Genomic DNA, 27,855 nt, shown 5'->3' on the forward strand with positions numbered 1-27,855 from the left:
ACGTATTATGTGACGATGACGAACACTTCTTTCTTTCAGTCATACGAGCTCTGCGTGGAGTCATGTCGGAACACTGATTTTGGCACAGGCGCCTGCACCGAAATAGCAACTGAAACACATCCCGCAGCCGAAGAAGAGACAACCATCAAAACAAGAGACGTGGGAGTGTCTAGTGTGTAGGGTCGCAAAATTCTGGTAACTTTCCCAAAATCTGTACGTTTTCCAGAAATCCTGTTACGAGTGTGGGGACACGTATTTTATTCGTATTTAACCTGTATCTATCCAGGCGAGTCAATTAAGAACAAATTATACTGCATTCGGGAAGTATTCAGACCCCTTGACTTTTTCCACATTTTGTTACGTTACAGCCTCATTCTTAAATGGATAAAATAGGTTCTCTCCCCTCAATCAATCTACACAATACCCCATAAAGACAAAGCAAAAACAGTTTATTTTTAATTTGTTCTTATTTATATATATTTTAAACAGAAAAATCACATTTATATAAGTACTCAAACCATTTAAGCAGTACTTCTTGATTAACAGCTTCTTGTGTATGACGCCACAAGCTTGGCACACCTGTATTTGGGGAGTTTCTCCCATTCTTCTCTGCAGATCCTCTCAAGCTCTGTCAGGTTGGATGGGGAGTGTTGCTGAACAGCTATTTGCAGGTCTCACCAGAGATGTTAGATCGGGTTCATGTCCGGGTTCATGTCCGGGCTCTGGCCCGGCCACTCAAGGACATTGAGAGACTTGTCCCGAAGCCACTCCTGCGTTGTATTGGCTATGTGCTTTGGGTCATTGTCCTGTTGGAAGGTGAACCTTCACCCCAGTCTGAAGAGCTTAGCGCCCTGGAGCAGGTTTTCATCAAGGATCTCTCTGTACTTTGCTCCATTCATCTTTCCAGACAGGTCTCTCAGTCCCTGCTACTGAAAAACATCCCCAAAAGCATGATGTTGCCACCAACATGCTTAACCGTAGGAATGGTGCCAGGTTTCCTCCAGACGTGAAGCTTGGTTTCATCCATCAAGAGAATCTTGTTTCTCATGGTCTGAGTCCTTTAGGTGCCTTTTGGAAAACTCCAAGCGGGCTGTCATGTGCCTTTTACTGAGGAGTGGCTTCCGTCTGGCCACTCTACCATAAGGGCCTGATTGGTGGAGTGCTGCAGAGACGGTTGTCCTTCTGAAAGGCTCTCTCTCATCTCTACAGAGGAACTCTGGAGCTCTGCCAGAGTGACCAACAAGTTTTTGGTCACCTCCTTGACCAAGGCCCTTCCACCCCGATTGCCCAGTTTACAGCACTAGGAAGAGTCTTGGTTCCAAACCTCTTCTATTTAAGAATGATGGAGGCCACTGTGTTCTTGGGGACCTTCAATGCTGCAGAAATGTTTTGGTACCCTTCCCCAGATCTGTCCCTCGACACAATCTTGTCTTGGAGCTTCTCCTTGGAATTCCTTCGACCTCATGGCTTGGTTTTGCTTTGCTCTGACATGCCCTGTCAACTATGGGACCTGATATAGACAGGTGTGTGCCTTTCCAAATCATGTCCAATCAATTGAATTGAACAATTGAATCAAGTTGTAAAAACATCAAGGATGATCAATGGAAACAGGATGCACCTGATCTCAATTTCGAGTCTCATATCAAAGGGTCTGATTACTTGTGTAAATAATGTATTTCTGTTTTTTATTTATTATACATTTGCAAAAATGTTAACCTGTTTTTCACTTTGTCACTATGGGGTATTGTGTGTAGATTAAATTAAAACATTTCCTCATCAATCAATTTTAGAATAAGTCTGAAACGTAACAAAATGTGGAAAAAGTCAAAGGGTCTGAATACTTTCCGAATGCAGTGTATATGATATGATTATTGTGTCCTTTCACAATCAAAGATCTTTACAGAGATGACACTGGGACGCTGAACTGGAGAGACAGGCATGAAGCATCCCAAACAGTGAAGTGAACATCGACATCCCAAAAATTACAATCACCACACTAGCAGTACCATCTGCACCACACACACACACACACACACACACACACACACACACACACACACACACACACACACACACACACACACACACACACACACACACACACACACACACACACACACACACACACACACACACACAAACGTCAGAGCTAGGAGGAAATCACGCGCTAAACAAGAAGCTGTCACAGCGTCACAAAAATGACTCATATTCTCCTAGTCAGTCACAGTATCATCACAGTCACTCAAAACAACTAATTACAGTGACTTCAACCACAATGGAAACATCTCCCAGTACATAACAGAAATCAGTGATCAGCCCTTACCATATCTTTTTGTCAAAATCACCAAAAAGGGAAACAAATGCAATGAAAATTATTTTTTTATATAAATATTAACAGCCATGTCTACCACAAACACGTCTACCACACACAGAAATACACCCCCTACATGACCACCATTCCCCATAAGGCAGTGGTTGTTTACAAAGAGAGCGCTCTGTAGGCAGAGCCAGAAACTCATCCCATCTCCAGACAAGCTGAGAGGAGAAGAGAGGACAGAGCAAGGTCTGGTCTGCAAGCGCCAGCTAGGTGACTCAGCACACACACTGGAGACACTGCAATAACAAAGTGCCACACCACATCCTCGTCAATGAAGGATGGGAGGACCACTGCCTGCACGGCTGCATCCGCCCAGCCACAGCCTCCCTCCCTCACCAGCCACAGCTCCATTCATACAGCATGAGGATTCGAAGGGACTGCTACTACTCACATGTCGTATAGCCGGTAGGACATGGCAGAGCTGGGTCTGCCCGGGTGAGTCCCACCCCTGGGCGGCGTGCTGGACTCGCTGCGGGGACGCCTGGGGTCGGTGCTGCTCACCACAGCACGCCATACGCTTGGCTTGTCCATCCTCCAGGCTCGTCAATGGGACTCGACTCAACGGGAGCAGCAGCGTGTGCATACAGACTCACACACACACTCACACTCTTACTCTCTCAGTCACAAACAAACAGCCAGCCAGCCAGCCAGCCAGCCAGGGAGAGCTCTGTGATGTAACGAGGCAGGTCCAAAAGTTTGGGGAGGATGTAGTGGTAGAGCAGGGTCCTGGGAGGATGCCTGTTTAACACTGAACACGTGCCAATGGCAGAGGAGACAGGGCTAGCCGTCTGAAGCATGGGGATAATCTGCAGGAGGGAGAATGTCATTTTTTTTGTCTCTAATACACACAGAATCTCATCCCCATCCTTTTACCACCTCTCTTCTGTTCACGGTAGTATAGTCCGCAGCTGTGCCATCCGATTGGCTCTCTGATCTCCATGGAAACAGGAGGATGTGTTGGAGGTAGGGCTCATTGTCTGTCTCTTTCTTTCATTCTCTCTCCCTATCCCTCTCCCTCTTCGTGGAATCAATGTATTTCTTCAAGCCATTGAAAAAGTGAACAAAAAGAGGCTAACATCTATATTATCTACAGCATATACTGTAGATTCATTCATATAATAATGGAACTCTTATGCACAGCACATACATTTTACAAATAAGCCACCTCAATGAAGCAAGCGGCACACACACAGACCAAATTGTCAAAATCTGCTCTTGGGGGCAAAAGGGTCTACTTACCACAAAGCCCTGCTGTGAGCAAACACTAGGGCAGTGGCTCCCAACCTTTTTCGGTTATTGTACCACCAACTGAATTTTGCTCTTGCCTGGAGTAGCCCTGAAGTACCCCCTCATGTGCATTTTACCAGTAAGCCCATGGTCTCATGGCTCTTCTCAAGTACAGTACCCCCTGTGGACAGGCCAAGTCCCCCCAGGGGTCCTCGTAGCCCTGGTTGGGAACCACTGCACTATGGAGCTGGGGACTATAAGGAGGGCTGGGGAGAAGAGAACAGGGAGGGCTTTGGATGAGGGCTGGGAAGCAGGGGAGGCATTGTTGACACCCTTTGGATGAGGGCTGGGAAACAGGAGAAGCATTGTTGACACCCATGCCCTGGTAACACAGGTGTCTATGGAGACAGCTCTCATCAGGACCATACGCATCGACCCAGAGGGCCGTAGGAGTTCACAGGATCCACTGAACACCATAGACTTCCCTTCATTTCACTGTTCCAGATAATAATGAGGCTGCTCGTCTGGAGACTCCAGGGAAGATGAATTTCATTCTGAAAAGTCACTGAGGTGAACATGCACTGCGGTGAAAAGGCAATGCGAGATGCTGTCGCTGTTCATAAATGCGGGGTGAGTGTGTGTTCAAATCCAAAGACCCGGAGGCCTTCATCTGAAGTCATCAATCACACATAACACATTAATGTCGCCCGTCTGGTGCGCACAGAGAGACAGGTGGGAAACTCTACCCCTCTGTAACCCCCTCTCCCACTTCTGTTGCTCTGTTCATGTCAAAGACCATCTAGGTACGCTCTCTAACGCTATTTTTCACAGCAGACACAGAGCTTTGAGTGGGGTGGTGAGATCCATTTCATTCCCCACTGAGAGTGAAGCTGCAAGCCCAAGGCACGATGTTAGTAGTCAGTGCACAGGCAAAGACAGAGGAGGAGAGGCGTGCTGAGCGAGCAGATTGACAAATACTGTACTTGTCAGATTGACAAATATCTTCACACTCCTCAACGCCAGCAATACGGTTCTCTATACACACACACACACACCACAAATATATCCACTTTATTCTCTTGACACTGCCTTATGGCTTTCAACGTTTGACCTATTCTTCTCTACTTAAAGCTGTCTATTTTGATTTAACGGTGTGTCAGTTTGTGTTGTCTGTGTGTGTGGCCTCAAACATCAAAACACAATGTCGTCCTCTCCTGCCAACCTCCGAACCCCCACTCGTTGCCATACGGCTTCTCTGTGCCCAGCTGGCGTGGTGGATGAGACCGGGCATAGACTCTGGCAGTAGTATGCTGCATTGAGAGTCTGCATGAACATGCGGACGGACACACACACACACACACACACACACACACACACACACACACACACACACACACACACACACACAAGCAGTGGGGGCTTTAACCATCACAGGAAGGGCATACTGATGAGTCCCAGCCTAATTGCCTCATTCCTGTTCTCGGTTAGAGAGGCAGCAAACTGCAGAACCTTCTTAGTCAATGAAATCCAAAAGTGTCAGGAAATGGCTGAGTTAGTGAATAGATCTGGAGCAAAACGCCAATAGGCTGGCCCGTGGGCTGGGGAGATATCTTCATCTGGGGTTTTCATTTCCACTGCTGAGAACAGACATTAACGGACAACAACGAGAGGATTTAATAGAGAGATGCAGAAAGATAAGCTCATCCTGGTGTCAGGCATCTTGATGTCAATACCAGCACCTTTATCCCATTCCTCTGTAATAAAAGCCGAAATGCTTGGGTACGCTAACCCTGATGCAGTAAACGGAAAACAAAAACATTGAATAATGAAGTAAGCTTTATGCCTTTGTCTAAAAGACACATCAGTCAATGACAAACAATCGAAGTCTAAAAAGACATGGAGTTCCACAGATCAAAATCAAACTGATAATCAAACCTTTATAAAAAGAGAGAACAGCCCAAGTATTGGATTAACAACTAACAAAGCAGATCGCAAATCAAACCCATGTTTTTTTACATGAAGCATAACTCCAGCCACACATAGCATAACAGTTATGTAACCACCTTCTGAAAGACTTCATTCTGATTGGCTGAGGGACGTCCTATAGGGCTCCCGAGTGGCGCAGTGGTCTAGGCAAGAGGCCCTGGTTCGAATCCAGGCTGCATCACATCCGGCCGTGATTGGGAGTCCCAAAGGGCGGCGCCGTCATTGTAATTAAGCCGTCATTGTAGGCCGTCATTGCAAATAACAATTTGATCTTAACTGACTTGCCTAGTTAAATAAAACATATAAAAAATAAAATAGGTGTGCATTAATCACAAAGCTGAACAGTTATAGTGTCTGCATTGGTAGCCTCAAGTGAGCTGAAGTCCAATCATAGAAAATAACACTGCAGCCCACAGCAGTCTCTGTGAACGCTGGCACATGAGGGCTTATAAAACAATAATGACGCTTCACAGCCAAGGTAGTCTCCTTCAACTGGGACACACACACAGAACATCTGGACTTGGTGGACCGGGAGGTGCAGAGTTAGCTGGTTGTTTATGGTGTACTGCTTTTCCACATAATACTCCATATTAAATGTGATGCTAAAGCTAAGCTTGACTTCCTTCAAATGCTCCCTCATCACTATAGTGTCCGGACTAGCACAGCAGATGCCTTCTATGGATGTATCTTGTTGTGTGTAGCTCTGGAAGATAAGTAGTGGTATTCAGTGTTTGTCTGTGCTAGGGTGTACTGGGCTGAGAATTATTGTCCCATGGTGCCTTGCTGATTGTCTTGTTGTTGTTGCTGTGTCTGTTGACATCTGATTGCTGTGCTGATGTATGTGTGTGTGTGTGTGTGTGTGTGTGTGTGTGTGTGTGTGTGTGTTTGTCAGTGGGACGCTGCTTCATTTAGATCCCCCACTCTACTGAGCTGCACGGCAGGGGAGCCTGGCTGGGCTGTCTCCCACAACATACGAGAGGCAGAGGCAGGAGAGAGGACCTGAGAGAGAGTTACTGACATCACAATCACACACCGCACCTCTTTCTCAGTGTTCTGACGGGCACTGAAGGATGAGCTGAAGAGGACCGCTGTTTGAGATGGAATCTACGAAAAATAACCATGTGCAGTGAGATGAGGAAATGTATATGGATTCACAAATTCATTCATCCTCCATACTAAAAAAAAAAAAGCAACCCAGTCCTCTTCGAATCGAAATGAAAAGCATTTATTTGAATTGGCTCAACACTGACCCATTGCAACCAAAAGAATTGTGTTGAAATAAGCCTGGATCTTAAGAGCATTGCCTGCGGTCCCGACAGAGATTGTTGCAGCGGTTTGGCATTTTTCATTCTGCGGTTGAAAGTGGACAGGTCAGACAGACAACTTTTGTTGTCCCGCAGATTATTTGGAAATGGTCATCTTTCTGCTTTGTATGCGTTAGTCTAGGCCTACCTATTGTAAACACATATACAGCTGAAGTCAGAGGTTTACATACACTTAGGTTGGAGTCATTAAAACTCATTTTTCAACAGCTCCACAAATTTCTTGTCAATAACAAACTATAGTTTTGGCAAGTCGGTTAGGACATATACTTTGTGCATGACACAAGTCATTTTTCTAATAATTGTTTACAGACAGATTATTTCACTTATAATTCACTGCATCACAATTCCATTGGGTCAGAAGTTTACATACATTAAGTTGACTGTCTATAAACAGCTAGGAAAATTCAAGAAAATTATGTCATGGCTTTAGAAGCTTCTGATTGGCTAATTGACATAATATGAGTCAATTGGAGGTGTACCTGTGGATGTATTTCAAGACCTACCTTCAAACTCAGTGCCTCTTTGCTTGACATCATGGGAAAATCAAAAGAAATCAGCCAAGAGCTCAGAAAACAAATTGTAGACCTCCACAAGTCTGGTTCATTCTTGGGAGCAATTTCCAAATGCCTGAAGGTACCATGTTCATCTGTACAAACAATAGTATGCAAGTATAAACACCATGGGGACCATGGGGCCTTCATACCGCTCAGGAAGGAGACGCGTTCTGTCTCCTAGAGATGAGCGTACTCTGGTGCGAAAAGTGCAAATCAATCCCAGAACAACAGCAAAGGACCTTGTGAAGATGCAGGAGGAAACAGGTACAAAAGTATCTATATCCACAGTAAAACATCATAACCTGAAAGGCCGCTCAGCAAGGAAGAAGCCACTGCCCCAAAACCGCCATAAAAAAAGCCAGTCTACGGTTTGCAACTGCACATGGGGACAAAGATTGCACTTTTTTGGAGAAATGTCCTCTGGTCTGATGAATCAAAAATAGAACAGTTTGGCCATAAAGACATTGTTATGTTTGGAGGAAAAAGGGGGATGCTTGCAAGCCGAAGAACACCATACCAACTGTGAAGCACAGAGGTAGCAGCATCATGTTGTGGGGGGGGGGGTCCTTTGCTGCAGGTGGGACTGGTGCACTTCACAAAATAGATGGCATCATGAAGAGGAAAATTATGTGGATATATTGAAACAACATCTCAAGACATCAGTCAGGAAGTTATAGCTTGGTCGTAAATGGGTCTTCCAAATGAACAATGACCCCAAGCATACTTCCAAAGTTGGACAGCAAAGGACAACAAAGTCAAGGTATTGGAATGGCCATCACAAAGCCCTGACCTCAATTCTATAGAAAATTTGTGGGCAGAACTGAAAAAGTGTGTGCGAACAAGGAGGCCTAAAAACCTGACTCCGTTACACCAGCTCTGTCAGGAGGAATGGGCCAAATTCACCCAACTTATTGTGGGAAGCTTGTGGAAGGCTACCTGAACATTTGACCCAAGTTACACAATTTAAAGACAATGCTACCAAATACTAATTGAGTGTATATAAACTTCTGACCCACTGGGAATGTGATGAAAGAAATAAAAGCTGAAATAAATCATGCTCTCTACAATTATTCTGACATTTCACATTCTTAAAATAAAGTGGTGCTCCTAACTGACCTAAATCAGGGAATTTTTTACTGGAATTAAATGTCAGGAATTGTGAAAAACTGAGTTTAAATGTATTTGGCTACGGTGTATGTAAACTTCCGACTTCAGCTGTACACACACACACACACACACACACACACACACACACACACACACACACACACACACACTTGAAGTCGGACATACACACTATGTATGTCCACACACACACACACATGCATACTGATGCCACACACACACCACATACGCTGCTGCTAGTCACTTTACCCCTACCTACAGTACATAGCTATTATCGTGTACCCCTGCACGTAGACTCAGTACACATACTCCCTGTATTTAGCCATGTTATTTCCTACTACCTATATATATATATAGCCATGTTATTTTTACAGTACTCGTTATTCACTGTGTCACTATGTACAATGTTTTATTTATATCTTATATTTAACTCTGCATTGTTGGAGAAAGACCCAAGTAAGCATTTTACTGTTACTCTACACCTGTTGTCTACGAAACATGTGACAAAAAAAAATGTCATTTGATTTTGTTAAATAAATATTGATAATTGAAAGAAATGATGGGCACACAACCAATGTGAGTCGAGGTGCAATCAAAACATTTGATAATCAATGAAAAGGAAAAGGTGTAATGCGTGCACAGGCTACCATGGTGACCGAGTGTTGCGCCTTGAAACTATTTTAGAAATATTGATTACCCTGTTATTTGTGTCTGCCTGCAAATCGTCCTCCTAAAAGGAAGACTATATCATCCTATTTGCAAAACGTAGCTCAAGAGAAAGTGCCCACTCTCATCATTCTTGCCGCTTCAAGTTCAGCAGCCATACATGCAAGATCAGGAGCATGTTTGGTCTCAATTAAATAGAGTAGGCTATAGCCTATGCATGGGCAGAGAATCAGCCTTTTGGGAGCTCTAAGTGAGATTTGGTTGGTGGGGCCCCCACCTCTCGCAGAACATTTTAGTAACCCCCTCGACAGCGGAATTTCTTTTTTTTCATCTAAAGTTAATTTCATACATTTCTACATATTTTGCCATCACCTATTCCATGTTTATATGATATCTGAGTGAGAATGACTAACATTCATGCATGCCCGGTCGGTTGGCCGTGATTAATACAAGCTTAGATAGTCTAGCCACCTAACTACCAATCAAAAAAATGTACATGGCTAATTGTCAGCTAACTGAGTGACTGACATAAGAGAAACTGCTGATGCACAACCAAATTTGGAAATTGCACCTGGTGTATTATACTATTCTTACTCTCAATAGTAAGTTGAGACCCCGACTGAGTTCCAAAAAAATAAATGCCATTTATTTTTTATTTGTATTTTTTGGGTCGGGTTCCCTAGCTGCCTGGGATCCAAAGCAACCTCTTATGTCACTTATGCCTGGAGCCATCCCTGAAAGGGGCCGTTATTGTTCCAAGGAAATGTACTACCTAAATACGATTAAGTGATAGTTTATTACATTGCCTAGATCATCCATATTTGTCTCCAATTGAAAAAAATCATCCCACTCTTAAAAGATAGCCTTTAAAATGTAGCTCAAGAGAAAGTGCAAGTCTCTCCAACTCTGCTCTATTCAAACTACATCTTGACTATTGGCTGATATAGCCCAGTAATACGGACAGCCTAATATAAAATGGGCCACGTGAGAATATCTGGTAGTTAAACCTATTTCCTCGGTTCTTTTTGCGCATTTTCATATTTCCTATAGGGCTCAAAATTGCTGGGACCATGGCTGGCAAGTGAGCAGGATCACATACGGCTAAAATAACACTGTGGGATGACTGTGGTTGGGTTTGGGACCAGTTCCTGCTAGCGGGTGGGAGTCGAATAGAAAGACAGCGGGTGTGGGCTGGTGCGGTATAAAACGCTGCGGGTGCAGACGGGAGTGGGATGAATAAATCAGTCCCGCTCAGACCTCTACCATGATCGGAGACTCCATGTGCACGAATGATTGCATCCCTTAGTCCAGTGGAATTTTGATCCCTTGCACAATCAAACCTGCATCAACCACAAGATGGCAGTACTTTAACAGTGTTGGATGGTTCTGGATCAAACACAGCATTGCCAGATATTACTCACAGATGCCATGGTGGAATGCTCAGATCCTGAGGTCGTGAAAAGCATTTTCACCCCAGAGGCAATTACACTGGTACCCGTGTGTGTGAGAGAGTGAGAGAGTGAGAGAGAGAGAGAGAGAGAGAGAGAGAGAGAGAGAGAGAGAGATCCATGTTAGAGTGGGTTGACAAGAGGCAGCGGGTCTGAGCGGAATGCTTAGGAATTGATCGACATTTACAGAATGGTAACCTGGAGGAAAATGGGAGAGGGTCATGCTTTTTCAATTTCAGTCAAGGGGAAGGTCATGTAATTTGTAATTAATTAAATTTGAATGTTTCAGTGTTTTAGAATTAGTTTCTTATTCGGCTAGAAATCGATGCGTGCCCCCATCTCTGATTCTCCACTAGACGCGTAATATCAAGTGCGCCTATAGGCTATTTAGTGTGGTCTCAATCAAATTATTCATAGCCTGCCTATAGACATATAGGCCACGATGTGCATGCTAAGTGAAGCACAGAGCAATGTTATATTTTTACGTTTTATTTACACCATCCGAGAAGCTAAGCTTCACTACACATTGCAATGGATATTCCAACTTTGAGCCCTGGCCTACTCTGCTCTTGCTGATCCCCCCCAAAAAAATGGTGTGCTGCCTAACCAATGTCTATGCTGTGTAGGCCTACAGTGGCAATTCAGGAGGAGTCGAAAGCTTCTTCCGAAATGTTCACCATCTTCCCCGCGGACTAGCCTATAGCCTATGTTCTGTTCAGTTTAAGAAGGAGAGTGTGAATTTGAGGAGGACCAGAGGTCAACTTTGATAGCTTGCTACTACTATACTTGATTTGATTAAAAACAATGTTTCTTGCCCATGATGTATTTATCAGAGTTATTGACCTCACAGTGAAACCAGATTAGAGTAAATGACATTGTGGTGCTGAAACTTGAAGCAGCAGCTACAGCATAATCAATGGGAAATGGACAGTTCGTGGTGCTGAAAGTAGACAAATTATAGTAGGCATAATTCATTTCAAACGTCTTCATTTGAATTACAATTTAATCACAACAAGGGGCTTTGTGTTGGAGTCTATTCCTTCCTATTTAAGAAATAAGATGTAGGTCTACCTATTTGACAGACAAAATTAGGCTATAGGCTGCTACATCCACAGATATATCGGTCAATTCCTCCAACCACCATCCTCCACCCACCATGCACTCTTTAAATAACAGCCCTTCACTGAAATGGAGGTAGGCTAAATTAAAACCAAGACTCGAATTGAGGGGGTATGCCATAGTCCTAACTTTTATTCAAGAAAATGGCAAAAACCACAGGCCTACTGTACCTATACCTTGTTAGCTTAAGATTTTGAAGAAAATAAAACGGATCCGATTATATAAAGTGATCTATAATAGCACTTTAGTCCGTGATGCTTTATGCTAGAAATGAGCTGTAAAATAGCCAGGAAAGACATGACTCCGATGCATATGGGGATATCATTGTTTTGTTTCTTAGCTACAACCTTCTAAAGCCAAGAGGACAACAAAGTAATCTAATTATGTCACTATCAATTGATTAAACTATTAATTCTATGTACAATAGAAGATGTTTAAACCCAGACAGCTTTTCGGGAAACACGTGTGACCTCTCAGTGGGTTAAGTTACGGGAGAAGAGTAGCCAGCCGTTAAAGCTGACATTTTTCTGCATAGGTAGAACTACTCTGTCTGGGGTGAAAAGGTAGGCCTTACTTTTGAAAGTAACGTGCTCAGATTCCTAATTACTTCTCAGTTTTAATCATTTGCAAATAGGGACAGTTTCGTTGCGAAATATGTCATGGTGAACATATAGGCCTATCTCTCTGTACATTCTAAGCCTGTCATTTCTGTATTTTGTTTCGTATTAAAAAAATACCCGGCTAATATGTACAATTATGTAGAATTGCATGACAAGTTTATAAAAGGCTTTTTTTCCCCTCTGACCTACAAATATGATGATAGACTCAGGCAATGCTTTTACTGTAGAGTAGATCTTTCCACCCTTACTCCTGTCCAAAGTTGTCTGCGAAGCCACAACCTCAAAATGATGTAATGCTTATAGCAGGGATTATCAACTAGATTCAGCCGCGGGTCTATTTTTCCTTGAGCAGATAGTCGGGGTCCCGGAACTTAATAACAAATCATTTGAAGACTGCAAATTGACCGCAAGAAGCCAAAACATATATGTTTTGACTAAAATATAATAATTTCAAACCTTGCTTACAAATGTACAAGTCACGTGTCTCTCTATTATGCGTGGGAATACTTGGGAAGAGATTTAACAATTGAAAATCACTTGGAGATTGATTTCCTGGTGTTTTTACAGTCTACAGTGCCTTCAGAAAGTATTCAGACCCCTAGACTTTTCCACGTTTGGTAACATTACAGCTTTATTCTAAAATGGATTATATATTTTTTTAAATCCTCAGCAATCTACACACAATACCCTGTAATTACAAACGGAAAACAGGTTGAGACATTTTTGCAAATTTATCAAAATAAATCAAATGAAATACTTTATTTACATATAGTATTAGTATTCAGACCCTTGACTTGAAATTGAGCTCATGTGCATCTCAAGGACAAAAACATCAAGGATGATCAATGGAAACAGGATGCACCTGAGCATCCTGTTACCATTGTTCATCCTTGAGATGTGTCTACAACTTGGAGTCCACCTGTGGTAAATTCAATTGATCGGACATGATTTTGAAAAGGAACACAACTGTCTATAGAAGGTCCCACAGTTGACTGCGCACGTCAGAGTAAAAACCAATCCATGAGGTCGAAATAATTATCCGTAGAGCTCAGAGACAGGATTGTGTCGAGGCACAGATCTGGGGAAGGGTACCATAAATGTCTGCAGCATTGAAGGTCCCCAAGAACACGGTGGCCTCCATCATTCTTGAATGGAAGAAGTTTGGAACCACCAATACTCTTCCTTAGAGCTGGCCACCCAGCCAAACTGAGCAATCAGGAGAGAAAGGCCTTGGTCAGGGAGGTGACAAAAACCCCAATAGGTCACACTGATAGAGCTTCAGAGTTCCTTTGTGGAGATGGGAGAACCTTCCAGAAGGACAACAATCTCTGCAGCACTCAGGCCTTTATGGAGAGTGGCCAGACGGAAGCCACTCCTCAGTAAAAGGCACATGACAGGCCGCTTGGAGCGCTCAGGACCTCAGACTGGGGCGAAGGTTTATCTTCCATCAGGACAACGACCCTAAGCACACAGTCAAGACAATGCAGGAGTGGTTTCGGGACAAGTCTCTGTATGTCCTTGAGTGGCCCAGCAAGAGCCCGGACATGAACCCGATCGAACATCTCTAGAGAGACCTGAAAATAGCTGTGCAGCAACACTCCCCATCCAACCTGACAGAGCCTGAGAGGATCTGCAGAGAAGGATGGGAGAAACAAATGTGCCAAGCTTGTAGCGTCAGACCCAAGAAGACTCACGGCTGTAATCGCTGCTTCTACAAAGTATCGAGTAAAGGGTCTGAATACTTAAATGTTATTTTTACATATTTTTAATAAATTAGCAAAAAGTTTTTTTTTTTTAATGATTTTGCTTTGTCATTATGGGGTATTGTTTGTACATTGATGAGGGGGAAAAAACTATATAATCAATTTTAGAATAAGGCTGTAACCTAACAAAATGTGGAAAAAGTCAAGGGATCAGCTTACTTTCCGAAGGCACTGTACTATGTCCAACAATATATATATATATATATATTAAACACTTCCCAGTTGGGGAACCCTGGCTTTTAGGACAAAGAACAGTTTCCAACACTGCATATCTAAGGCTCTGGTCTGTTCAATAAGTGAGGGTAAATAGTAGACATGTTCTCTGCTATCCACTTTGTTATTATTATTATTTTAAATATAGGGGAGGGTCACTTGTTTAGTTCTTTCAAGCTTTTAGGGAGGGTTTAGCTCAAATATACATTGCTGAAGGCAGGGCCATCCATTTAAAGTTCAGTCAATTTTCTCCATGTAACACTTATTATAATAATGTTCACTCCCTTAACAGGGTGGATCCAGATGTGGAGATGATTCATTGAAGAAAATGTATGAACATGCCGATGTACACCGAGCATAGACCTCGTACATGAATGAAGCAGTAGCACGTGTCACGCATTGATCATCGAATTGAGAGCCAGCGAAAGGAGGGAACAGCAATCACCCAATTAGTAGTAATATATATCCGTTTTAATTTTCAAATCAGCACAACCCAATAAAAAAATATGTTTTATGTATTATAACAGTCAGCGACTTCAGTAGATTGTCATTGAGATTAGAGGTCGGCCGATTATGATTTCTTTCAATGCCAATACCGATACCGATTATTGGAGGACCAAAAAAAAAAACGATACCGATTAATCGGACGATTTAGAATTTTTTTTTATTTGTAATAAAATGACAATTACAACAATACAGAATGAACACTTATTTTAACTTAATATAAAACATCAATAAAAATCCATTTAGCCTCAAATAAATAATGAAACATGTTCAATTTGGTTTAAATAATGCAAAAACAAAGTGTTGGAGAACAAAGTGCAATATGTGCCATGTAAAAAAGCTAACATATGAGAACATATAATTATTATTATATTAACATATGAAAGCTGGTGGTTCCTTTTAATGTGAGACTTCAATATTCCAAGGTAAGAGGTTTTTGGTTGTAGTTAATATAGTATTTATAGGACTATTTCTCTCTATACCATTTGTATTTCATATACCTTTGACTATTGGATGTTCTTATAGGCACTTTAGTATTGCCAGTGTAACACTATAGCTTCCGTCCCTCTCCTCGCTCCTACTTGGGCTCGAACCAGGAACACAACTACAACAGCCACCCTCGAAGCAGCGTTACCCATGCAGAGCAAGGGGAACAACTACTCCAAGTCTCAGAGCGAGTGACATTTGAAACGCTATTAGCGTGCACCCTGCTAACTAGTTACAGAACAACATCCTTTGGGCCAAAATAAATAAATAACCATGCTATTTTTTTCCACAAAACCAGACTATTTTTCTGACCTCCCCAATTAACGTCAGAAGCTGGAAAAACAGAACTCCCCTGTGACCGTGACCTTCCACCTCTACTCAGGAAGTCAGAAAGTGCAGCATTTATTCTTTATGCAGTTTTTTCTCATAACACCCCTTCTCTCTGTAACACAGAGCAGTGTGCGGTGTGTGTCAAAGCTCTCTCAGTAAGCAGAGAGACTCTCTGCTTTAAATCATCTGCCATCTCAGAGATGAGCCTTTCACTCTGTAGGGGAAATAAAGCACTATATCCACTGTGACTGAAGTACACTCAAGAGTTCCTGCATTCTACACCTACACAAGATTGATGGTATGGATGAAGTAGGAAATTAGGATTCTAGCATTGATATAGAATGCAGGGCTGAAGGCTCAAACACTCTCATAACAGCAACATCAGAATATAAATGTATATATCAGTAAAAGTGTGGATATACAGAGCCTGGTAACATCTTTACACATGCGCACACACCACATCATATGTGCATGTCACATAAGCTGGGATATCATAAATCTGCGGTTTATATTCAGTAGGGCCTACTGTAATCCTCTTTCGCGTCACACTGCTTTACTTTCTTGCACTGTATGTAGTTGACTTTCCATACATAGAAAGCCTAATCCCACTGATAAACTGCACTCAACTCATACCCTGAAGGATTCAACCTAAACAATCAAATCAACAGTAACTAATAACCCACCAACTACCCTCAGTCAAACACTTCTCACCAAATTCAACTAGTAGTTCAATTCCCAAGAGGCGCAGCGGTCTAAGGCACTGCATCTCAGTGCTAGGTGTCACTACAGACCCTGGTTTGATTCCAGGCTGTATCACAACAGGCCGCGATTGGGAGTCCCATAGAGAGGGAACACAATTGGCCCAGTGTCGTCCGGGTTAGGGTTTGACCGGGGGTAGGCAATCACTGTAAATAAGAATTACTTCTTAACTGACTTGCCTAGTTAAAAACAAAAAGGTTAAATAAATAAATGTAACTTAAAAAGGCAGCTGAAAAGAACGAGTTATACAGTATGTCATATTTACAGTGTAACACTGTGCCCAATCTAATTCCCCTAGGGGAAAACGTTTAATACTTTACTCAGAGCATCTGTCTTATCGCCTCCCGACCTAGCCCTGAGCTGTGATACTGAGCTATGGAATTGCAAATGTCTGCCATCAGGCAGAGTTAGATCAGAGGCACTATGAGGATCTTCTCTGCCAGATACTGCAGAGGTATGAAACTGATAAAACGATAAGCTTTGCCAGAGACAAAAATCTCCCACTATATCAAATTCACAAAAATGTGGGAATCTTTTATACTGTGAAAGGAGAGCATCAGTTAAGAGAGAGGATGTCAAAGCATACTGTAGTGTATACATTTACCTTCAGAATGTGTGTATCAAAGTGTGTGTGAAGCCTGTGCATGTGTGTGTCGTAAGTGTCCATCACCCCAGGCCTTTGGAAAACAAGACTGATGTCACACCTGATCACATCTCAGGACGTTACACCTGTGACACATCAATAGGCATCTGTGCTTATTTTCATCACCACGAAAAGGACAAACATACAGTATTCCACCCTTTAACTCTCGCCTCGGGTTATTCGCTCATCTTCCCCCGTACAGAAAACCTTTCAAAACACTCCCTAAATGGGCCTGTATTACAGTGGAGGCTGCTGAGAGGAGGACGGCTCATAATAATGGACGGAATAGAGCAAATGGAATGGCAAACACAAGAAAACCGTGTGTTTGATACCATTCCACCTATTCTACTCCAGGCATTATTACGAGCCCGTCCTCCCCAATTAAGGTGCCACCAACCTCCTGTGCTGTATTACTCTTTCAGGTTCCATAATATACCCTCTAGTACTATGTCCTTAGAGGCTCACATTTAGACATGACAACAATATAAACTCTGCCAGCCCTGACTAGAAGACGGAGATCCTCATGCTGATCAGTGACCAGGCGTGATAATGAACTCTCCAGATTGTGATTACAACCCTGCTCACAATGCTGTGGTTTACGGAGCCCTGCTTCCGGCTGCTAGTCCTTAAGGCAGTAGTGTGTAGCAGTGTTGCATAGTGCGGTGTGCTCAGTGCAATTCCGATAGACTGTCAGAGGACTTTGCGGTTATTATGACAAATTACCACAAGGAGCTAGACGCACGCTTTAAAACACTCCAGTTCTCCTGAGAGTAACATGGTGGATATGTGGTACAGATCAGGACAAACATCGTTATTTCTATGGCACATAGTGCCTTTGGAACGTATTCAGACCCCTTGACTTGTGCCACTTATTCTAAATTGTATTAAATAGTTTTTTCCCCCTCATCAATCTACACACAATACCCCATAATGACAAGGCAAAAGTTTTTTTCTTTTTTTCATATTTGCTAGTTTAACAAATAAAAAACTGAAATATTAGAATTACAAAAGTATTCAGACGCTTTACTCAGTACTTTGTTAAAGCACCTTTGGCAGTGAATACAGCCTCGAGTCTTCTTGTGTATGACGCTACAAGCTTGGCACACCTGTATTTGGGGAATTTCAGCCATTCTTCTCTGCAGATCATCTCAAGCTCTGTCAGGTTGGATGGGGAGCGTCGCTGCACAGCTATTTTCAAGTCTCTCCAGAGATGTTAGATCGGGTCCAAGTCCGGTCTCTGGCTGTGCCACTCAAGGACATTGAGAGACTTGTCCCGAAGCCACTCCTGCGTTGTCTTGGTGGCTTTGTGCTTAAGATTGTTGTCCTGTTGGAAGGTGAACCTTCACCCCAGTCTGAGATCCCGAGCGCGCTAGAGTAGGTTTTCATCAAGGATCTCTCTGTACTTTGCTCCGTTCATCTTTCCCTCGATCATAACTAGTCTCCCAGTCCCTTCCGCTGAAAACATCCCCACAGCAGGATGCTGCCACTACCATGCTTCACCGTAGGGAAGGTGTTTCTCATGGTCAGAGTCTTAAGGTGCCTTTTGGTGACCTCCAAGTAGGCTGTCATGTGCCTTTTACTGAGGAGTGGCTTCCGTCTGGCCACTCAACCATAAAGGCCTGATTGGTGGAGTGCTGTAGATATTGTTGTCCTTCTGGAAGGTTCTCCCATCTCCACAGAGGAACTCTGGAGCTCTGTCAGAGTGACCATCAGGACAAATCCTTTGACCTTATGGCTTGGTTTTTACTCTGACGTGCACAGTCAACTGTGGGACATTCTATAGACAGTTGTGTTCCTTTTAAAATTCATGTCCAATCAATTGAATTTACCACAGGTGCACTCCAATCAAGTTGTAGAAACATCTCAAGGATGATCAATGGAAACAGGACGCACCTGAGCTCAATTTCGAGTCTCAAAGCAAAGGGGATGAATACTTACGTAAATAATATCCGTTTATTTCATTTTTTTATACATTTGCAAACATGTCTAAAAACCTGTTTTCTCTTTGTCATTATTGGGTATTGTGTGTAGATTGCTGAGCTTAAAAAGAAAATGTTGAAATACATTTTAGAATAAGGCTGTAACAAAATATGGAAAAAGTCAAGGGGTCTGAATACATTCCGAAGGCACTGTAATTACATCTCAACCACTTCCAATCTCTGAGTCCACTTCTCAACGACCTCTTGAACACTCCTATCAGGACAGGTCACGGCTTCAGTCACTTGTCATCATAGTAGTTCCCAGTCAGATAGAGAGACAGAAGACCAGAGCAGCACTCCAGACTCTGCACTACTTAAAGATCTTAATGTGAGTAACCTCAGTGTGCAAATTACAGCGGGGACAAGGGGAGCTCAGACACCCATAAATGAGACATGAGTGGTTCTCTAATTTACCCATTCTCCCAATTGTACAGATACAGTGGTAAATGTGAAAATAAAAGCTTATTCCAAATTAAACCCCACCTCTCTTATCATGGTTTAAATCAGTGACAGTTGGTTCAGGTTCTTTCAAACGCATTCATCGCTCTACTCCTAACTTGCAACATTGTATATTGACTGAGTTCAGTCTGTTACTGAACTTGCAACATTGTTTCAACTGGGCCCTCACAGTTTCCCACTCTCATGAGGTCGAGACAGCACAGCTGTATTTTCATCCCATATTTCAGCCCCTTTTCAGGTGTCCCGAGATTTATTCATACAAAAAAGGTACATTTGTCAGCAAGACCCATCAATTAATTCAGGTTACTAGAATCTAGGCCTAATGACAATCGCCAAATGTCATGACACGTTTTGGTGTATTGTAACAGATGCCTGTTTCCATTCAACCAATGGCTGGTGCACAGTTTGGATGCTATAGAATGTGATGACGATACAGAAACCACGAACATCAAAGTACACCCAAAGCTTAAGAGCTCCCACACATTATGGGTTGTTCTCTTCATAGGCCTATTAATCATTGTTGCTTACTAGAGACTTCCCATCTGGTGGAATCAAACTTTACAATAGCGGCTGTAGTACTTATCAGAAAGTTTTAAAACTGTCAAGAGGAGTAAAACAAGGATGTCCACTATCGGCAAATCTATGAATTATTGCCATAGAAATGTTTGTGTGTTAAAAATCGGATCCAACAATAATATCAAGGGGTTAGAAATCCAGAGTTTAACAAAGGTGTCACAACACACTGATGATTCATGTTTTCTTTTAAATACACAATTTGGATCAGGGGATGTAGATACCTTTTTAAACTTTCAGGATTACAACCAAATTATGATAAATGTACGATAGTATCCATTGGATCAAAAACAAATACAACTAGAATGCCTCTGTGGAGATGGGAGAACATAATCACGCCTTTATGGTAGAGTGGCCAGAAGCCACTCCTCAGAAAAAGGCACATGACAGCCTAAAGGCACCTAAAGATTCTTAGACCATGAGTAACACGAGTTCAGTCTTGGTTTCATCAGACCAGACACTCATTGGCCTTAATGCCAATCTTCACATCTGGGGGAAACCTGGCTCCATCCCTACAGTAAAGCATTCTGGTGGCAACATCATGCTGTGGGGATGTTTTTTAGTGGCAGGGACTGGAAGACTAGTCAGGATCAAGGCAAAGATGAATGGAGCAAAATAAAGAGAGATCCTTGATTAATAAATTAGCAAACATTTCTAAAATACAGTTTATGCTTTGTCGTTATGGGGTATTGTGAGTAGATTGATGAGGGGAAAAAAACTATTTAATCCATTTTAGAATAAGACTAACGTAACAAAATGTGGAAAAAGTCAAGGGGTCTGAATACTTTCCAAATGCACCGTATATGAGAAAGAAATTATTCCATTTTATTTGGCATGGCAAGCCAGACAAAATCAAAAAGGGACAATTTATTTAATTTGGAGGGCAGAAATGATTAAATGTTAAAACATTAGACCTCTCTACAAAGGCGTCAGTCAAACAAAAGCTACACTAAATCCGAACTGGTTCTCTAGCAAATTAGTAAGAATGTCGCACCCCATGTTCAATAATGACCTTGATCCCTTTATGCAAATTAAACCTCTCACTTCACTTATCTGGTAAGAAGAGGGGCGGGGGCGAATGCTTTATGGTTAACGTGACGTGGTGTGGCCAAAACAACATACAGGAACTCAAGTCCTTCTGTTCACCTGATTTAGAATTCCCCACAATCAAATGTAGACCGCATTATCTACCAAGGGAATTCTCTTCGATTATAATCACAGCCGTATATATTCACCCCCAAGCAGACACATCGATGGCTCTGAACAAACTTTATTTGACTCTTTGCAAACTGGAATCCATATATCCGGAGGCTGCATTCATTGTAGCTGGGGATTTTAACAAGGCTAATCTGAAAACAAGACTCCCTAAATTTTATCAGCATATCGATTGGGCAACCAGGGCTGGAAAAACCTTGGATCATTGCTATTCCAACTTCCGTGATGCATATAAGGCCCTGCCCCGCCCTCCTTTCGGAAAAGCTGACCACGACTCCATTTTGTTGATCCCTGCCTACAAACAGAAACTAAAACAAGAAGCTCCCGCGCTGAGTTCTGTTCAACGCTGGTCCGACCAATCTGATTCCACACTCCAAGACTGCTTCCATCACGTGGACTGGGATATGTTCCTTATTGTGTCAGACGACAACATTGATGAATACGCTGATTCGGTGTGTGAGTTCATTAGAACGTGCGTTGAAGATGTCGTTCCCATAGCAACGATTAAAACATTCCCAAACCAGAAACCGTGGATTGATGGCAGCATTCGCATGAAACTGAAAGCGCGAACCACTGCTTTTAATCAGGGCAAGATGACTGGGAACATGACCGAATACAAACAGTGTAACTATTCCCTCCGCAAGGCAATCAAGCAAGCTAAGCGTCAGTATTGAGACAAAGTAGAATCTCAATTCAACGGCTCAGACACAAGAGTTATGTGGCAGGGTCTACAGTCAATCACGGATTACAAAAAGAAAACCAGCACCGTCACGGACCAGGATGTCTTGCTCCCAGGCAGACTAAATAACGTTTTTGCCCGCTTTGAGGACAATACAGTGCCACTGACACTGCCCGCAACTAAAACATGCGGACTCTCCTTCACTGCAGCCGACGTGAGGAAAACATTTAAACGTGTCAACCCTCGCAAGGCTGCAGGCCCAGACGGCATCCCCAGCCGCGCCCTCAGAGCATGCGCAGACCAGCTGGCTGGTGTGTTTACGGACATATTCAATCAATCCCTATCCCAGTCTGTTGTTCCCACATGCTTCAAGAGGGCCACCATTGTTCCTGTTCCCAAGAAAGCTAAGGTAACTGAGCTAAACGACTACCGCCCCCGTAGCACTCACTTCCGTCATCATGAAGTGCTTTGAGAGACTAGTCAAGGACCATATCACCTCCACCCTACCTGACACCCTAGACCCACTCCAATTTGCTTACCGCCCAAATAGGTCCACAGACGATGCAATCTCAACCACACTGCACACTGCCCTAACCCATCTGGACAAGAGGAATACCTATGTGAGAATGCTGTTCATCGACTACAGCTCGGCATTTAACACCATAGTGCCCTCCAAGCTCGTCATCAAGCTCGATACCCTGGGTCTCGACCCCGCCCTGTGCAACTGGGTACTGGACTTCCTGACGGGCCGCCCCCAGGTAGTGAGGGAGGGCAACAACATCTCCACCCCGCTGATCCTCAACACTGGGGCCCCACAAGGGTGCGTTCTGAGCCCTCTCCTGTACTCTCTGTTCACCCACGACTGCGTGGACACGCACGCCTCCAACTCAATCATCAAGTTTGCGAACGACACAACAGTGGTAGGCTTGATTACCAACAACGAAGAGACGTGAGGGCCCTCGGAGTGTGGTGTCAGGAAAATAACCTCACACTCAACGTCAACAAAACTAAGGAGATGATTGTGGACTTCAGGAAACAGCAGAGGGAACACCCCCCTATCCACATCGATGGAACAGTAGTGGAGAGGGTAGTAAGTTTTAAGTTCCTCGGCGTACACATCACAGACAAACTGAATTGGTCCACCCACACAGACAGCATCGTGAAGAAGGCGCAGCAGCGCCTCTTCAACCTCAGGAGGCTGAAGAAATTCGGCTTGTCATCAAAAGCACACAAACTTCTACAGATGCACAATCGAGAGCATCCTGTCGGGCTGTATCACCGCCTGGTACGGCAACTGCTCCGCCCACAACCGTAAGGCTCTCCAGAGGGTAGTGAGGTCTGCACAACGCATCACCGGGGGCAAACTACCTGCCCTCCAGGACACCTACACCGCCCGATGTCACAGGAAGGCCATAAAGATCATCAAGGACAGCAACCACCCGAGCCACTGCCTGTTCACCCCGCTATCATCCAGAAGGCGAGGTCAGTACAGGTGCATCAAAGCTGGGACCGAGAGACTGAAAAACAGCTTCTATCTCAAGGCCATCAGACTGTTAAACAGCCACCACTAACATTGAGTGGCTGCTGCCAACACACTGACTCAACTCCAGCCACTTTAATAATGGGAATTGATGGGAAATGATGTAAAATTTATCACTAGCCACTTTAAACAATGCTACCTAATATAATGTTTACATACCCTACATTATTCATCTCATATGCATACGTATATACTGTACTCTATATCATCTACTGCATCTTTATGTAATACATGTATCACTAGCCACTTTAACTATGCCACTTTGTTTACATACTCATCTCATATGTATATACTGCACTCAATACCATCTACTGTATCTTGCCTATGCCGCTCTGTACCATCACTCATTCATATATCTTTATGTACATATTCTTTATCCCCTTACGTGTGTGTATATGGTAGTAGTTTTGGAATTGTTAGCTAGATTACTTGGTGATTATTACTGCATTGTCGGAACTAGAAGCACAAGCATTTCGCTACACTCGCACTAACATCTGCTAACCAGGTGTATGTGACAAATTAAATTTGATTTGATTTGATTTTGATCTCTGAAATATCGCTCATCCAGAGGTGGCGCTCCTAGTGGCCGGAAACTTAAGTTAAACAGCATGTTAAATGTGAATCCTGAAGGAAAAAATAAAAATAAAACTCAACCACTTTAGTAACTCTAGCTCTCCTCACCCTCCATTTGGCAAATCTGACCATAATTCCATAATTCTCCTGATTCCTGCTTACAAGCAAAAATTAAAGCAGGACGTACCAGTGACTCGGGCAATAAAAAAGTTGTCAGGTGAAGCAGATGCTAAGATACAGGACTGTTTTGCTAGCACAGACTGGAATATGTTCCGGGATTCTTCCAAAGGCATTGAGGAGTACACCACAATTGAGCTACATTACTTCTATGCTTGCTTTGAGGCAAGTAACACTGAAACATTCATGAGAGCATCAGCTGTTCCAGACGACTGCGTGAGTACGCTCTCCACAGCCGATGTAAGACCTTTAAACAGGTCAACATTCACACGGCCGCAGGGCCCGACGGAATACCAGGACGTGTACTCCAAGCATGCACTGACCATTTGGCAAGTGTCTTCACTGACATTTTCAACCTCTCCCTGTCGGAATCTGTAATACCAACATGTTTCAAGCAGACCACCATAATCCCTGTTCCCAAGAACACTAAGGTAACCTGCCTAAATGACTACCGACCAGTAGCACTCACGTATGTAGCCATTAAGTGCTTTGAATGGCTGGTCATGGCTCACATCAACACCATTATCCCAGAAACCCTAGATCCACTACAATTTGCATAACGCCCCAACAGATCCACAGATGATGCAGTCTATTGCACTCCCACCCTTTTTCCCACCTAGACAAAAGGAACACCTATGTGAGAATGCTTTGACAACAGCGTTCAACACCATAGTACCCTCAAAGCTCATCACTAAAATAATGTCCTGAGGGACTAAATACCTCCCTCTGCAACTGGATCCGGGAATTCCTGACGGGCCACCCCCAGGTGGTAAGGGTAGGTAACAACACATCCGCAACATTGATCCTCATGCTGCTGCTACTCTCTGTTGTTATCTATGCATAGTCACTTTAATAACTCTCCCTACATGTACATATTACCTCAATTACCTCGACTAACCGGTGCCCCCGCACATTGACTCTGTACCGGTACCCCCTGTATATAGCCTCACTATTGTTATTTTACTTCTGCTCTTTAATTATTTCTTACTTGTATTTCTTATTTTTTTTAATTAAAACTGCATTGCAGGTTAAGGGCTTGCAAGTAAGCATTTCACTGTAAGGTCTAAACCTGTTGTATTTGGCGCAAGTGAAAAATAAAAATTGATTTGATTTGAGTTTTAAAACAAGCCATAGAAAGTTAGTTGCAATTTCAGAAAAGACAGAACAAGTAATTCGACAAATAGTGTGGTTAAATGTAAATATACAAATTGATTATTTAAAAAAAAAAAGGTATAATCTTTGTAAATTATATCATAAATAGGACTGGTGGAGTCACACATGCAGCTAACAAAAATATATGGAAATGTCTGTCCTACCCAAAATTACAACCAACTAATTGCAGCATTAGCACAAAAATGAAAGAGGCAAGTGGAAGGTGGAAAAAGTAAGGAACTTGTCTGTCGGCCCTGCATTAAAAGAGCAAAATTGATTAAAGAAAATTGTGATAAATAAAAAAGTATACCAGTTTCATTTAAGGACCAAAAAATTGACAGCTGTGCCGTAGAGATTGCTAAATAGTTGGGAAGAGATTGTCGACGTACAGATTCCATGGCTCTATGGTTTATGAACAAATACTCAAAACAACGCCGGGTTCAAAACAGCCTTCCCGGCAATGCAGATTTTGCTGCAAAGAGACAGTCATTAGATTGTTTATTTTGGTTCTGTTTATTTTGGTTCTGTCCATATGTACAATAGCTTGTTTTTGGTCAGTTCCAGGAATGGCTGAAGAATTGCAACATTTAACTGGAGCCAACTCTGCAGATAACACTAATACTACTTTTAGCAAACATTTGTATCTTTAATTTACAGTCTGTAGAAGCTATGAGAATAGAAATGTTCAGATCTTTTGTGAAACATCACAGCCCAGTTGAAAAATGTATGGCAAATAGAAAGCAAACTGGATGGACATCAGAAATAGATGGGAGCGGTTGAGGTTGAAGGTAGAGGAAGACCAAGACTAAAAACAAACCAAATAACTATTGTAAAATAGATTATGTCCGTAAAAATGTATATAGTATGTATAAGCTGGAAGTAGAAGCCTAAATGTTTTATATATGTATATATATTTTTAAAAGATATGAACCTAAATGTACTGTACCAGTCAAATGTTTGGACACACCTACTAATTCAAGGGTTTTTCTTTATTTTTTAAACTATTTTCTACATAATAGTGAAGACATCAAAACTATGAAATACCACATATGGAATCATGTAGTAACCAAAAAAAGTGTTCACCAGCTCTGTCGCGAGGAATGGGCCAAAATTCACCCAACTTATTGTGGGAAACTTGTGGAAGGCTACCTGACATGTTTGACCCAAGTTAAACAATTTAAAGGCAATGCTTTCAAATACTAATTTAGTGTATGTAAACTTCTGACCCACTGGAAATGTAATGACAGAAATAAAAGCTGAAATAAATCATTCTCTACTATTATTCTGTCATTTCACATTCTTAAAATAAAGTGATGATCCTAACAGACCTAAGACAGGACATTTTTACTAGGATTAAATGTCAGGAATTGTGAAAAACTGACTTTAAACGTATTTGGCTAAGGTGTATGTAATCTTCTGACTTCAACTGTATACAGTATATCCAATCCATACATCCAACTCTCATGAACTTATATAGTCATTGATCCATGTACAGTACTGCATTATTACTCTCTTATTATCACTCTGTCCCTTCTCCTCTGTGTGAAGTGAACCCATGCACCTCAACCCAGTACTGGCCACTAACAGAAGCACTACCAGCAGCCCCTGACCAGCTGATGCAGGAATAGGGCAGACCATTCCAGTAATCAATAGGCTGAGCTGTGTTTTTACTGCAGCCAGGCGTCTGAGATAACCACAAACCACAGCCTCCCTCTGAAACAGCCAGTCACTGTAATGAAGATCATAAAACCTCTGAATTCTTAATGTATGAAATTGAACTAGTGGACCATTCAGATCAATCCCTCCCTCCTTTCCTCCCTCTGTTCGTCCCTCTGTTCCTCCCTCTGCAGATAGCACATCAGAACCTGGCCGGCACAAAACCTGGTTGGTACTGTTATCAATGGGATAACGTTGTGCGGAATCCCATAAGGGGCCAAATGGGAACGTCACCAAATGTCCTCAAGACATCAGGGGGGATTTACACCTCTCACGTGACCTCATAGCCTCACCCCAACCTCGTATCGAGTAGTCAATAGAGACTTGTGGTGCAGTAGTTACACAGAGACAGAGAGACAGAGAGACAGAGAGAGAGAGAGAGAGAGAGAGAGAGAGAGAGAGAGAGAGAGAGAGAGAAATACATAGAGAATGTGAAGGAGGAAGAGTGAGAGGGAGATTGAGCCGACAGTGTATCATAAACCAGACCGGGAAGCCCTGAGCTCTGCAGGCTGGGGGAGAGAGAATCTACATCCTGTAAATAGTGCAGCTAGTGCACACATCGCACTGGCAATATAATGTACTTCCATCCCATTTCCAATCAGTTAATGCACACTCTGTCCACATGTTTATTGTGAGTGGTCCTTTGT

The 27,855-nt window shown here is 42.7% G+C and overlaps 1 protein-coding gene across 4 annotated transcripts in view; it reads right to left on the bottom strand.

The window, feature by feature from the left end:
* The window catches only part of LOC118361403 (IQ motif and SEC7 domain-containing protein 1-like), a 182,404-nt gene that overhangs the window by 85,539 nt on the left and 69,010 nt on the right, over positions 1–27,855 (bottom strand). Inside the window, exon 1 of one of the 4 annotated variants that reach the window (XM_035741296.2) lies at positions 2,769–3,002. The exons of the other annotated variants lie outside the window; for them this stretch is intronic. Within the exon in view, the coding sequence (XP_035597189.2) occupies positions 2,769–2,908 (140 nt within the window). The 5' untranslated portion in view covers positions 2,909–3,002. Of the gene's footprint in view, positions 1–2,768; positions 3,003–27,855 lie in introns of those variants that run through there. 4 annotated transcript variants of the gene reach the window in all.

The sequence above is a fragment of the Oncorhynchus keta genome, chromosome 28 (genome assembly GCF_023373465.1).
Source record: "Oncorhynchus keta strain PuntledgeMale-10-30-2019 chromosome 28, Oket_V2, whole genome shotgun sequence".
NCBI lineage: Eukaryota > Metazoa > Chordata > Actinopteri > Salmoniformes > Salmonidae > Oncorhynchus > Oncorhynchus keta.